The 11,944-nt window shown below is 47.0% G+C and overlaps 4 protein-coding genes across 4 annotated transcripts; 3 read left to right on the top strand and 1 right to left on the bottom strand.

The window, feature by feature from the left end:
- Positions 1 to 228: 228 nt before the first annotated feature.
- LOC135588792 (major pollen allergen Ole e 10-like) lies at positions 229 to 1,447 on the bottom strand. The gene is made up of 3 exons (XM_065081102.1): positions 1,196 to 1,447; positions 561 to 1,097; positions 229 to 472 (listed from the first exon to the last, which is right to left on the bottom strand). The coding sequence occupies exons 1-3, from the start codon at positions 1,269 to 1,271 to the stop codon at positions 441 to 443; spliced, it is 645 nt and encodes a 214-aa protein (XP_064937174.1). The 5' UTR covers positions 1,272 to 1,447; the 3' UTR covers positions 229 to 440.
- A 1,233-nt stretch (positions 1,448 to 2,680) lies between these two features.
- Positions 2,681 to 3,520, top strand: LOC103995598 (36.4 kDa proline-rich protein-like). Its single transcript, XM_009416220.3, has one exon. The coding sequence runs from the start codon at positions 2,743 to 2,745 to the stop codon at positions 3,337 to 3,339; it is 597 nt and encodes a 198-aa protein (XP_009414495.2). The 5' UTR covers positions 2,681 to 2,742; the 3' UTR covers positions 3,340 to 3,520.
- A 2,045-nt stretch (positions 3,521 to 5,565) lies between these two features.
- On the top strand, positions 5,566 to 6,886 carry LOC103995600 (extensin). Its single transcript, XM_065081100.1, has one exon. It carries the CDS (start codon positions 5,573 to 5,575, stop codon positions 6,716 to 6,718), a length of 1,146 nt encoding a protein of 381 aa, XP_064937172.1. The 5' UTR covers positions 5,566 to 5,572; the 3' UTR covers positions 6,719 to 6,886.
- Positions 6,887 to 7,603: 717 nt separating this feature from the next.
- LOC135588790 (protein RGF1 INDUCIBLE TRANSCRIPTION FACTOR 1-like) lies at positions 7,604 to 10,754 on the top strand. Its single transcript, XM_065081099.1, has 4 exons — positions 7,604 to 8,866; positions 9,804 to 9,878; positions 9,968 to 10,108; positions 10,189 to 10,754. The coding sequence occupies exons 1-4, from the start codon at positions 8,642 to 8,644 to the stop codon at positions 10,513 to 10,515; spliced, it is 768 nt and encodes a 255-aa protein (XP_064937171.1). The 5' UTR covers positions 7,604 to 8,641; the 3' UTR covers positions 10,516 to 10,754.
- Positions 10,755 to 11,944: the final 1,190 nt, after the last annotated feature.

Below are 11,944 nucleotides of genomic sequence, written 5' to 3'. Positions count from 1 at the left end.
AACGGGGCGGACCTCATGTGGGACAACACGGTCCGGTTCGGTGCGGCCCACTCAGCTCGGCTCGCCGCGTGCAACTTCCCGATCGACTCTCGCTTCGCGTTACCGCTGAATGCACGACCGGATCGCGTGGCGCACATCCGCTAGGGAGGTCCACTTGTCGTTACTTATGTCGCGTCTTAGTTGAACGTAATGCTCGTGAAAAATAGTCTATAAACAAAAAAAAAGCAATTAAAACAACAAATATGATGTCATAAATTAGCCACCATCAGTCCAACCAGCCGCTCTCATTAATCACATCTGTCTTCAAAAGACCACAGTTCATCTCTGTGAATGCTCGGCCAAAACTTCACGGCAAACATGGCGTCCACCGATGACCTTCCTGCAACAACTGCTCTACTCTTAACGGGGGAAAACCATGGAGAATGCACGGATGTCTTGCTTCACATCAAGTTGAAATGACAGCCATCGTAGCCTGCAACGCAATGGACACACAATTAGCTCTGACTTAACATCTTCATCGACACGAGATTTAAAGAGGATCGGTTCAGTCATGGACTCACTTGGGTCGACGGTGATCAGCATGGCGGTGCCGCCGAAGTCGCACGTGCCGCCGGCGACCTTGGTCCTCTGCCAGTAGCTGTTAAAGGCATAGGATGCGTGAGCCAGCAGCGTGTCGGGCTGGAAGCACAACCCGTCGGGCTGGATGGAGTCGCAGTCCGCGCCGGAGTTGCAAGCGTAGTCCATGGCCTCCTGGATGATCGGGTCCGGCACCGTCGGCTTCGCGACGCACCACAGCCCCGGCAGCGTTCCCCCTGCCCCTGGAGGCGGCGGCGCTCGTGGCGGCGGGTAGACTACCGGAGGCAGGAACAGTGGCGGGCCTGGCACGTAGAATGGCGGGCTTGGCACGTAGAATGGCGGGCCGGGCACGACCACCGGTGGAGGATTGTAGATCGATGACGGTGGTGGTGCTGGCGGTGATCGGATTGGTGTTGTAGAAGGTGGCGACGGAGTGAATGGAGGATAGACACAGTATGAGGGGAGTGAAGAGGGATCGGAATGTGAAGAAGCCATGTCCAACTTCTCTGATCCTCTTGCCTCTGCAGTGAAATGAAGAAGAGAGGGAGAAGCTGTGAGGAGTTGCAGCTGCATGCAACACAAGGAAATGGAGGGGAAGTCTACAGCACATCAATCTTACCACATCGATCGCAGAAGCAGCAGGTCACGGAGAGCAGAAGGGAGAGCAGTCCCAGGTTGAGCCTTCTTAGCTCCATCAGTGCAGGCTTTGATCCTCAACATCCTGCTTCCGTTGCTTGTTTATAAAGAGAGATGGAACAGCTCCAGATGCCAGCCATGCAAAGATGGATGATCAAGGTTCAGGAGATTTGATCTAAAGTGAGACAAATACCTTTATTTCTTTCATTTTTGGGGGGCTTCTGATTTCTCTTTAATCATTAATTGCCACAAACATAATGATGAGAAAGAAGATGGACACTGGTAATGCTCATGGGTTTGCCTTTGGAATCCCTTTCTTCTCATTTAGTTTTGGCATATGTTCTTTCTTCGTGTGAGAGAAACTGAAAAGCTCAGCGTTTCTTTTCTTTTGCTTGTGTCTCAATCTAAGTTGTAGCATTTCAGATGAAACTTAATTCTCTTTATACCAGCCAGGTTAAGGTTAAGCTCTTCAAACCCATCTTCCTCATGCAGAAAGATGGCAATTGCTGATCCAAAGTTTGTTGTCAATGAACTCTGTTTCTAGCTCATGCAGAACAACATATAATCACTAAATGTTTGGCAAGTGGATGTGCCATGATGGCCTGATCATTTATAATGCAACTTGTGAATCTTTTCTTTGATAGTAGGATCAGCTTGTGGATCTTTGAAGACACAGATAAGCAAGCTGGCAAGTCAGGAAGAACATGGATCATATGAACTGAAGAACTTCCTCAGAGTCAGCTATTCCTGCGTAAAATATCTGAAACTATTAATAGGCCAGCTATGATTTGGCTTCATATCTTCTTAGTTCTGTGCCACCAGGAACATCATTCAGAAGTGGCATGATTTACTCCCTGAATCATGCTTTCCATGTTGTTGAAGTCAACATCAATTGCAGGATTTCCTTCTTGTAGCAGAATACAGATCAAAGTACATGAATCGAGCTAATGGAGTCCAGCTAAAGATTGAATACTGGGCACAGATCCCCTCACTACATTCCAAAGCCTGAAGTGACAGAAATCAATGCGAGTTAGCATAAGTCCAGAGAACCTATTGCACCTCAGAGAAAAAAAGATCTCGAGATCCATTCAACCATTATCACTTGAAATCATTTTCAGCTTCGAACTCCGCTATATCCTCAATCTTCATTTCAGAGCGTTTTGTGTGATCTCAGAAAAGCTGTGCCTGTTGAGGCTGCTGAGGAGGAGCTTTGCTTGAGGGAAGAGCCAAAAGAAGAAGAAAACGGATACCGATGAGGCTGCAGAAAGATCGGTGTCGGCACAAACGACGATCGATCGACCTGCACCACTGAAGTCAGCATGAGCTACTAAATCGAGTAGCATGTGGATGATGACCTTCCATGTGATTTGTTGAAGTGAGGACAAGAATCCATGACTCGGAAGCTCGAGTCAAGGGAAGATGGAGAAGAAGAAGCCGAGGTGACATTGACTTGTACCACCCTATATAAACCCACCTTAACACACACCTCCTCAGTGCGGTACCAGACAGACTCTCGGCCTCCTCCGAACCATGGCGAAGGAGACGGTGGCTGTCTTCGTGCTGTGTGTTTACTTGGCTTCGTCGATCCTTCCATCTCTTGCCTGTCCCTACTGTCCAACTCCAACCCCTCCTCCTCCTCCTCCCCCTAAGAAAACCCCACCACCACCTCCACCAGCCACAACACCATGCCCGCCGCCGCCTCCAAAGAAAACCCCGACCCCGCCACCGCCACCTAAGAAATCACCGAGCCCTCCGCCACCACCGCCGACGTACCCGACTCCAAGCTCTCCGCCGCCGCCAACGTACCCGACACCGAGCCTTCCGCCGCCGACCTCGGTGCCATGCCCCCCTCCGCCCAAGGCGCCGACGTGCCCCATCGACACCCTGAAGCTCGACGCGTGCGTGGACCTGCTCGGCGGGCTCGTGCACGTCATCATCGGCGGGGACGTGACGTACCAGTGCTGCCCGGTGCTCGAAGGCCTCGCCGACCTCGACGCCGCGCTGTGTCTCTGCACCACCATCAAGGCCAAGGCCTTGGGCATAAGCATCCTTCTTCCCATCGCGCTTGAGGTGCTGGTGGACTGCGGCAAGCACGTGCCGTCGGACTACCAATGCCCTGATCCTTGATCAAAGCTTGTCATCGTCGTGTCCTGTGATGATGCTTTCTGCATCAAAACCAGTCTTCGCCATGTTGTATTCGTTGCCTTTCTTTGCTGAGCATAACGTAGTCGACATATCTGTCAGACTCTCTACCGCACTCTCAAGTGATTCTCCTACGCAGGACTTGAATAAAATATCTATGAAATCAGTGAAAGAACAGAATCAAAGTTTCGAATCTTGTAATCGTATCATAAGATACCAATCAAGAAGTTAATGGTGAGGGATCTTTGAGCTAACCACAGAGAGAATTCTGTGTCGCCGGAGGAGTTGAGTTTGTGGTGGCATATGAGATGAAGCTTAAACGGAGGCTCTGAAGCAGATTAGAGTACGAAGTGGGAAGGAGAAACGAAAGTAGAAAGCCTGCACAAAATTGTTGCAGAGTTCTGACAGTTCTGAATGGAGCAGAATATGGATTCCTTGGGATGATAACTCCTCTAATTCTCAAACAAAGTATTCATTGCAGAATCTATTTTTATTGGATCAGATCACTACGTTATATGGTGCCCACACTAGAATTAAAGTCTTTGCAGGCAAAGTTCTGAGGCTTATGCTTTTATGTTCATATTACTTGCACTAGAGATAGAGATGCAGTGAGATTATGTGGCTCAATTAATTTAGAATAATATATTAAATTTTTAATTAAATTTTGATTGAAATTTTTTTTATAAGAGGTAAGTTTATTTTTTTTATATCGATTTTTTTTTAATTTTTTTATCTTCTTGATTAATAAGTGGTACTATGAAAAGTTAGAAGAAGAGTATAATTTCCGACGTTCGAAATATTGTATTATACCATCAAAAACATATAATTTATATTTGATCAGTGATATTTTGGTTTCAATTCTGATGGTGAAGTTTTCTCAGTTTTAATTTTACTTACACAAGGTTAAAGGAGCATTGATTACTGCTCCAAATATCAAAACTGTAAAGACTCTCGAGGCTTTGGTGTTTCATGAGACTTGCAAAGACTGGATATCATGCAACCAAAATTCTGCAGATGATCTACTCATTTTCTGAAATGGAATGGATGGATTTGGCTCTCTGCTACAGATCGGCCGACTCCATAGTCAACAAGGCGATGCAGATGAGCTATGACGGAGCTTCTGTTGATGTTCATTATTGTTCTACGATGGCTCCGTTGCAGATTTCTTTTTCTTTGATTACAGCTTGCAATCGAGTCATGAATCACATTGATTTCTCTTCTTCTTGTTGGTTTCCTTGAGGACAGACTCCATGTCTCACGATGAGAACCAATCCTTTCGAAGTATCTGAGGAACTTGGTACCAATTAATGGCCTACCACCCTTGAATTCCTTTCGGATCAGCTGCCAGTAAACCTACAGACTTGTTAGGTGAAAGCCCTCTCACTCACTACATTCCAATGGCTGAAATGATGTGAACCTTTCATCACTCTTTAACTCCTTGTGATCCTTCATTCAACTTGAACTAAAAGAACAACAAACATGTAGGCCTATCATTGCATGGCTTTAGCCTAGAGATTATGCACCGAAGTTTCCATGAAAGAGACACTTCGAATGGCCAATTTTGACTCTCTCTCTTTCTCTCTCTTTGACCCATGTCAATGGAAGATTATGACAAGATTTAATGAACTAAGCTTCATGTATGTCCTATCTTTTAGGTCTAATACTTCCAACATTTGAGGTTGCTGAACTATTGCACTGATGAGGATAAGCTCAGAGAGAGAGAGAGAGAGAGAGAGAGAGGAAAGTATCAATTACTGGAGGTTTGGTGTCATCGAGATTTACTTTCTCTACTACTCAAGGACGGAGTGAGCTCCCACCGGCCTCAGTTTCTGTATAAGCCAAATGAGGCACTGCAAAAGACTGGCCCTCCATGGCAAGCTGAGCTCCAAGCTCTGCCAGGCAGCAGTAGGTGTTATATCCATTCTATGAAATCATCAAACATTCCACCAACAACAATGATATAGACATAATCTAGCAAGGAGGCAAAGTTAATTCATGAAGAGGTCAATGAATGCAACCTGTTGCAGTTAATTTGCCTAGAAAGATGATGAAAACTGGAGTTGGATGACTAAGATTATGTGCTTAATCAGTTTGTGAATTGGAAACAGTGTGAAGATTGATCGATCAAAGTGGGGCATTTGCCAACTCATTGATAAGCTACGGAAATCCATGAGCAAGTCGCATGCTTCTTTCAATATATATTACCCTGCAGAATGCAATGCTCCTCAACTCACTGCATCACAGGCCTCTCATCTTCTTCTTCTTCTTCTTCCCTGAGACCATGGGGAAGTGTGCTGTGGCTACCTTGCTACTGTTCGTAGACCTCGCCACACTGGTCCTTCCTTCACTTGCCGCTGGCTGCTCCTACTGCACATCCCCACCACCACCGCCACCGGCTTACACTCCAACCCCGTCACCACCGCCTCCAAGCCGGTTGAAGCCTAGCCCTCCGCCGCCTACGTACACCACCCCGAGCCCCCCTCCTCCAACACCGGCACCACCACCACCAACGTACACCACTCCTAGCCCTCCACCACCGATCCTGCCACCGCTACCAAAGCCTTCACCTCCACCACCACCAACGTACACCACTCCTAGCCCTCCACCACCAAACCTACCACCGCTACCAAAGCCTTCCCCTCCACCACCACCAACGTACACCACTCCTAGCCCTCCGCCACCAATCCTGCCACCGCTACCAAAGCCTTCCCCTCCGCCACCGCCAACGTACACCACTCCTAGCCCTCCACCACCAATCCTGCCACCGCTACCAAAGTCTTCCCCTCCACCACCGCCAACGTACACCACTCCTAGCCCTCCACCACCAATCCTGCCACCGCCAACGTACACCACTCCTAGCCCTCCACCGCCAATCCTGCCACCGCTACCAAAGCCTTCCCCTCCGCCACCACCAACGTACACCACTCCTAGCCCTCCACCACCACTACCGAAGCCTTCACCTCCGCCGCCACCAACGTATACTACTCCAAGCCCTTCACCACCACCACCACCAACGTACACAGCTCCAAACCCTCCACCACCAGCATACGTAACGCCGTCGCCACCAACCCCGACTCCATACCCTCCATCACCGACGACTCCGACATGCCCCATCGACACCGCTAAGCTCGACTCGTGCGTGGACCTACTCGGGGGGCTGGTGCACATCATCATCGGCGAGGGCGTGAGTTACCAGTGCTGCCCGGTGCTGGAGGGGCTCTCCGACCTCGACGCCGCCCTGTGTCTGTGCGCCACCATCAAGGCCCAGGCCTTGAACATACAGATCCTTCTTTCCCCTGCACTCGAGGTTCTTGCTGACTGCGGCAAGGAAGTGCCATCCGACTTCGAGTGTCCTGATGAGTGATCAAAGACTGTGTCATCGTGTCTTCACCCAATTAGTCTTCATGTTTGTGCCTGCATGGTTTTTGGTTGCTGTATTTGACGGTCGTACGTCCCCCCCTGTCATTGAAAGCAATATGATGGTCCCGTTGGCCTACTCCAATAAAAGTCAAGTCTTCTTATTTGTCTTCAACGAACGTTACGTGCAGTGATACACTAAAAAACGATGATGTGATAATAATTTTTATTGAAAATAAAAAATAAGAAAACAGATGATAGAAAGATAATAATTTAAATATTACAGTAAAAATAATCACACCTCCAACAAAAAAAAAAAAAAACTCAATTTATTTATAATATTATTTTAATTATCTTCATTATAATATTCTTATCTTTTTTTTAAACTAAAGTACAATAATAAAAAGAAAAAAAGTTAATTGTTATTTTAATATTCTTGATTTGATTTGGAGATAATCATTATTATTGGTGATATTATTGATTGATGGCACGCTCGAGGTGGCCGTGTGTAATGGGGGCCCATATGATGATTGGGATCGGGCCTGACATGGCAGTGTTAAGGCCCATTATGATGCTGTAGGACTTCACATCAGACGTGACTTCTTCTTCATGGAATTTAGGGTTCATGAGAAGTCCGACTGCCAGTAGACAAACAGAGAAAGATAGGAGGAGACAACTTGGTAGGAATTAAAATGTCAATTTATGAACTTTTGAGACTTCAATGAACATGAATTAGTCTTGTAGTCACCTTATTGTCTACATCTTTGTTTCAAGCATACATCTTTGAGATTTTGACCCCTTTTTCCTACTGCTGTGAATGTTTTCAGGCAGAGTGAGCTGTTTCTGCATGATGATGATGATGATGATGATGATGATGAATTAGATCTACAATATCTTCCTAAAGCTGCTAACTACAGGAGTCGTGAAGGAAAAAAACATGGTGCATGCTTCTTCACAGATCAACTAATGCTGATCAACCATGAACAAAGGAAAAGAAAGGAAAACTATGACCAAAAAGAAGCCTTCATCACATGGATATGGGTCCAATTCATTCGTTAGAGCTTCTTTTTCTCCCAGGTTTTGCCAGAGCAGTACACTGGCTTCAATTTGGTGTTTGATCAGTTCTCACAATTTTTGCCCCAACCATTTCCTTTCCAAATTGCTAGACAAAGCCAAATCCCACCCCCCCCCCTGTTTTGGACTCTGTGCTTATAAGTGGAACAGCAGTTCACAGATCAAAGGAAAGGGGTGCACTGGAAACTGCAATCCATCAAGCTCAGAACCTGAGGCCATGGAGTGATTGATGCGGCAACTCCAGTTCAATACAGTTGTACCCAAGGCCGGTTGTGGATGCAAAACCAGTAGAGGATTGTATGATTGGGGTGGTCAAAGGACCTCATCATTCTCATTGGTGATGCAAAGGCCTTTTAGCAGAAACCTCTCTGCTTTTTCTTCTTTGTTGAGGAAGAAATATGACTCACGAGTTCTACAAAGATTAAGGCAAAATTAAAGGTTAATGAATACTAATGTTATCAATTGCATTTACATATATACTCTTCATTTCTCCAGCATATTTTGTTTCTTGGTTTCTTCTTCTTCCTCCTCCTGTCTCTCTGTCTCTCTCTCTCTCTCTCTCTCTCTCTTTGCCTCTCTTGTCCTGTTTCTGCCAACCTCTTATAAATAGATGTAGGAGGTTCGTTAACCCTCCCTACTTCCACCACCTTTTCTCCTTCACTCTCTTAGGCTCAGAAGGAAACTAGTAAGACACTGTTCTCCTATATGGTCATATAATTCACAGGGTAAAGAGGGACAGGGTTGAAGACATCCACAGAGAGAGAGAGAGAGAGAGAGAGAGAGAAAGAGGTGGGGTGTGTGTGTGTGTGTTGGTTTCGAGGAGCAGAAAAGAAGACAGGAGAGAGGGAGAGGGAGGATGGGGAGACGGGAATATGGAGGAGGGGGGAACGCGATGGCGGCGGCGGCGGCAGCAACAGGGTTGCCCGGGTGGCTGGGCCGGCTGGTGGAGGAGAGCTTCTTCGTGGGGTGCGGGACCCATGAGAGCCGGAAGAAGAACGAGAAGAACATCTTCTGCCTCGACTGCTGCACCAGCATCTGCACCCACTGCGCGCCAGCCCACTCTTCCCACCCCCTCCTCCAGGTCTGCCCACCCTCCTCCTCCTCTTCCCTTTCTTGCCCCCTTCCCTTCTCCCTCTCCTCTTCCAACCTAACTCTTCCTCGTGCCTTCCCATTCTTACTACAAATACCAGTTGCAGTAGTAGTTTCAGTGACAACAGAGGAGATTACTCCTCTTTGTTTCAGTGCTATATGTTCTTCAACTGCATGAATTTATATCTCCTTAAATAATCATATACTAATTTTCCCAAGAATTCCCTGAGGACTAATGATAGTTGTATTGATTGCCATGGTGGATTCTCCAATTGGACTAGGATTTACTTTTTCTCTTTTACCAACCATGGTAAATCTTGCTTTGTTGAATTGTTTCCCTTTTTTGCCTGTGGTATAGATTTATAAGGTTAATTATCTCATCTTTTCCACTTTAGTGTTTGAGAGCTCTTGAATGTCCTGCTCAGGAAACTGGTCAAAGCATGTATTACCACCTTTGTAGACATTGTTCGAGACTATAACACATTCCCTGTCCCTGATATAAATCATCCATCTCTCTCATGGGTGATTTACTTTTTGTGGGACTGTAAGATCTTGTGAAACCTTGCTAAAAGTTTTGATATTTCTACTTCAATTCAGTAACAGTTCTCATCTTGCCCACCATGAATTATCCTTGCTGAACTCTGATGTCTTTGATGCTCAACCTATCTTTCTACTTTCTCTTCATCTCTTTTCCATCTTAGTCTACTCTCGATTCAGTGGCTGCTGAATTGCCTCTGCTTCTCTTCCTCCAAGGTGAAGAAGAAGAAGACCATCAAAGTTTCACCAATCACCCTTCTCAGGATGACAAGTTTACCATTTTGCCCTCTACTACAAGCACACTTTCTTCATGCTGTAGTGTTTCGGGAAGGACATAGTTGTCAATAGGTGTCTTCTCGGTGATGGATTTTGATGTTTCTGTGACAACGTAGGTGAGGAGGTACGTGTACAACGATGTGGTTCGATTGGATGATCTTGAGAAGCTTATAGACTGCTCCTATGTTCAGGTATCTACTAAGCTTCGGGTTTGATTTCAATTGCATGTGAGGTGTGTTCTGAGACTGTTCTCTGCTTTCATGGTTCTCTGTGGTGACAGCCATACACCATTAACAGTGCCAAGGTGGTCTTCCTGAAGCCAAGACCTCAATCACGGCCCTTCAAGGGCTCTGGGAACATCTGCCTGACCTGTGACAGGATCCTTCAGGAGCCCTTCCACTTCTGCTCCCTGTCCTGCAAGGTTGACTCTGTTCATCTAATTGCCTGCTTAGATTAAGCTGTAGGAAGCATCACAAGGAAAGGAAATGGATGGTGATGCAGGTGGATCATGTTCTGCTACAAGGTGAGGACCTGTCGAGCATACTGTTCAGGTTCAACGAGTCAGACTTCGCCTTCTCCACCTTCGAGAATCTGCGGATGGACAGCTCCGATCTGATCGACGACGACGGCCAGGTGACCACCCCGAGCTCGATCCTGGAAGACCCGGTGCAGTACCACGGCTGCTCGGCCTCGAGCAACTCGGGGAAGCATGGGGGCGGCTCCGAGGCGCCCAAGAAGAAGAAGGGCGGCGGCGGCTTCTTCCCTCAGATCGTCCTCTCCCTGAGCAACAGGAGGAAGGGAGCTCCCCACCGATCTCCCCTCTCCTAATGGTCGCCGTCGCAACAAACCTCTTTCCTAATCCGTGCTGCTTATAGTTCTGGTGTCCGTAGCTGCTCCGCGGAGGGAGCTCCTGAGCATTTCCATTGCTGAGTAGGTGAGCAGAGTGTGGATGAGGTTTCAGGCCTCACTGTGTTCGCCAATTTTGTTTGATGTGGTGGGAATGCATACTTCTATATCTGCTACCTTCATATATATTATATATATGTCGAGCCTGTGCTTTGTCTCTATCTACGCTGCTCTGCTCCTCGTCGTCTTTGACCCACCGATCGCTGGGGCTATGCATAAGTGGAAATATTATATGCAGTGGATGGCTTCGTGCTTTAGCTTCTTGTGGGGGATAGCTGTGAGATCTCTGTTCTCCACTGTGGGCTTCTTCTGCAGGCAGAGAAGCCATTGCATGCTGCTGCTGCTGCTGCTTTCCCATATCACCTGGATGGATGCGATCTCCCTGAACGTGACCAGCTTTTTGTTCTTTGGGTTCTCTGGTGTTGCATTGGCCATGTTTGGCTTGCTTAATTAATCCTCCTCCTCCTCCTCTGTACTTAAATTGAAGCTGTTGCTCAGATCTCAACTTCTGCAGCTCGGCGGCAGAAATCTTGGACAGAAGTAGTGCAAGAACAGTACCTGATCGGTGCCCCCAGAATGGAGTGGTCTCATAAGAGCTCAGTGTGTCGAAAAGGTAGAGCAAAGCCTGGAAGCAAAAAAAGAGGGATGAGGATGATACTACTCATCTGAACAAGCCAACACCATTAACGTATATGGCAGCATTCGTCTCTGCAGTATGATTACAGTAAGCAGATCCGACGACTCCACAACAAAAACGAATGAAGACAGGAGGAGTATATCAAAGTCTATTGCTCTGTCCCTTGTCCTGCTGTTCTTCCCCATCATAAATAATTGCACCACGTGAAGGTCTACCTATACGAGGTGAGAGAGAGAGAGAGAGAGAGAGAGAGAGAGAGAGGAGCAATTAATTCTTCGCCGGGAAGAGAGCCGGTGGCGCTGGCATGTACTGGTGGGCCAATTGACCGAAACACAACAACATTCCCAGTCCCGAAACCCTACACGGCGTGTGAAGCCGCAGCTGTCGGTGAAGGCAACGCCAAGGAGTCTCCACCAACACGACAATGCTCCGAGCTAAACTATTGCTGAACAGGCTCGCCTCTCAAACTCCACCATTCCGATTCACGTACCACAACACGGACCAATGCATTCTTGCAATGGCTAAACAATTAATTGGCCATGCACTGTAAGGAACAAAAGGAATGTGAAAAGGATGCAGTCAAGTCTTGTTTCTTCTTCTTCCTCCGTGATGCCGGCGTTGGATACCGAGGAGTTGATGTGAATTAGCAGTGGAAAGTGACATGTCGTTTGAGATTCTAGGACAAGTAAGTGAGATAAATATCGATCGGAGGGA

This window comes from Musa acuminata, chromosome BXJ1-8 (assembly GCF_036884655.1).
Source record: "Musa acuminata AAA Group cultivar baxijiao chromosome BXJ1-8, Cavendish_Baxijiao_AAA, whole genome shotgun sequence".
Lineage (NCBI taxonomy): Eukaryota > Viridiplantae > Streptophyta > Magnoliopsida > Zingiberales > Musaceae > Musa > Musa acuminata.
Note: the sequence above shows the minus strand (reverse complement) of the source record. Positions and strands in the feature narration are given on the sequence as shown.

Excerpts from the sequence above, each read along its gene's own strand:
- LOC103995598 (XM_009416220.3), top strand. The coding sequence starts at position 2,743 with ATGGCGAAGGAGACGGTGGCTGTCTTCGTGCTGTGTGTTTACTTGGCT.
- LOC135588790 (XM_065081099.1), top strand. The coding sequence starts at position 8,642 with ATGGGGAGACGGGAATATGGAGGAGGGGGGAACGCGATGGCGGCGGCG. Across the intron at positions 8,867-9,803 it reads CTTCCCACCCCCTCCTCCAG|GTGAGGAGGTACGTGTACAA; the intron begins GTCTGCCCACCC and ends GTGACAACGTAG. Across the intron at positions 9,879-9,967 it reads TAGACTGCTCCTATGTTCAG|CCATACACCATTAACAGTGC; the intron begins GTATCTACTAAG and ends CTGTGGTGACAG.
- LOC135588792 (XM_065081102.1), bottom strand. The coding sequence starts at position 1,271 with ATGGAGCTAAGAAGGCTCAACCTGGGACTGCTCTCCCTTCTGCTCTCC. Across the intron at positions 1,098-1,195 it reads CTGCTTCTGCGATCGATGTG|AGGCAAGAGGATCAGAGAAG; the intron begins GTAAGATTGATG and ends ATTTCACTGCAG. Across the intron at positions 473-560 it reads GCTGATCACCGTCGACCCAA|GCTACGATGGCTGTCATTTC; the intron begins GTGAGTCCATGA and ends ATTGCGTTGCAG.
- LOC103995600 (XM_065081100.1), top strand. The coding sequence starts at position 5,573 with ATGCTCCTCAACTCACTGCATCACAGGCCTCTCATCTTCTTCTTCTTC.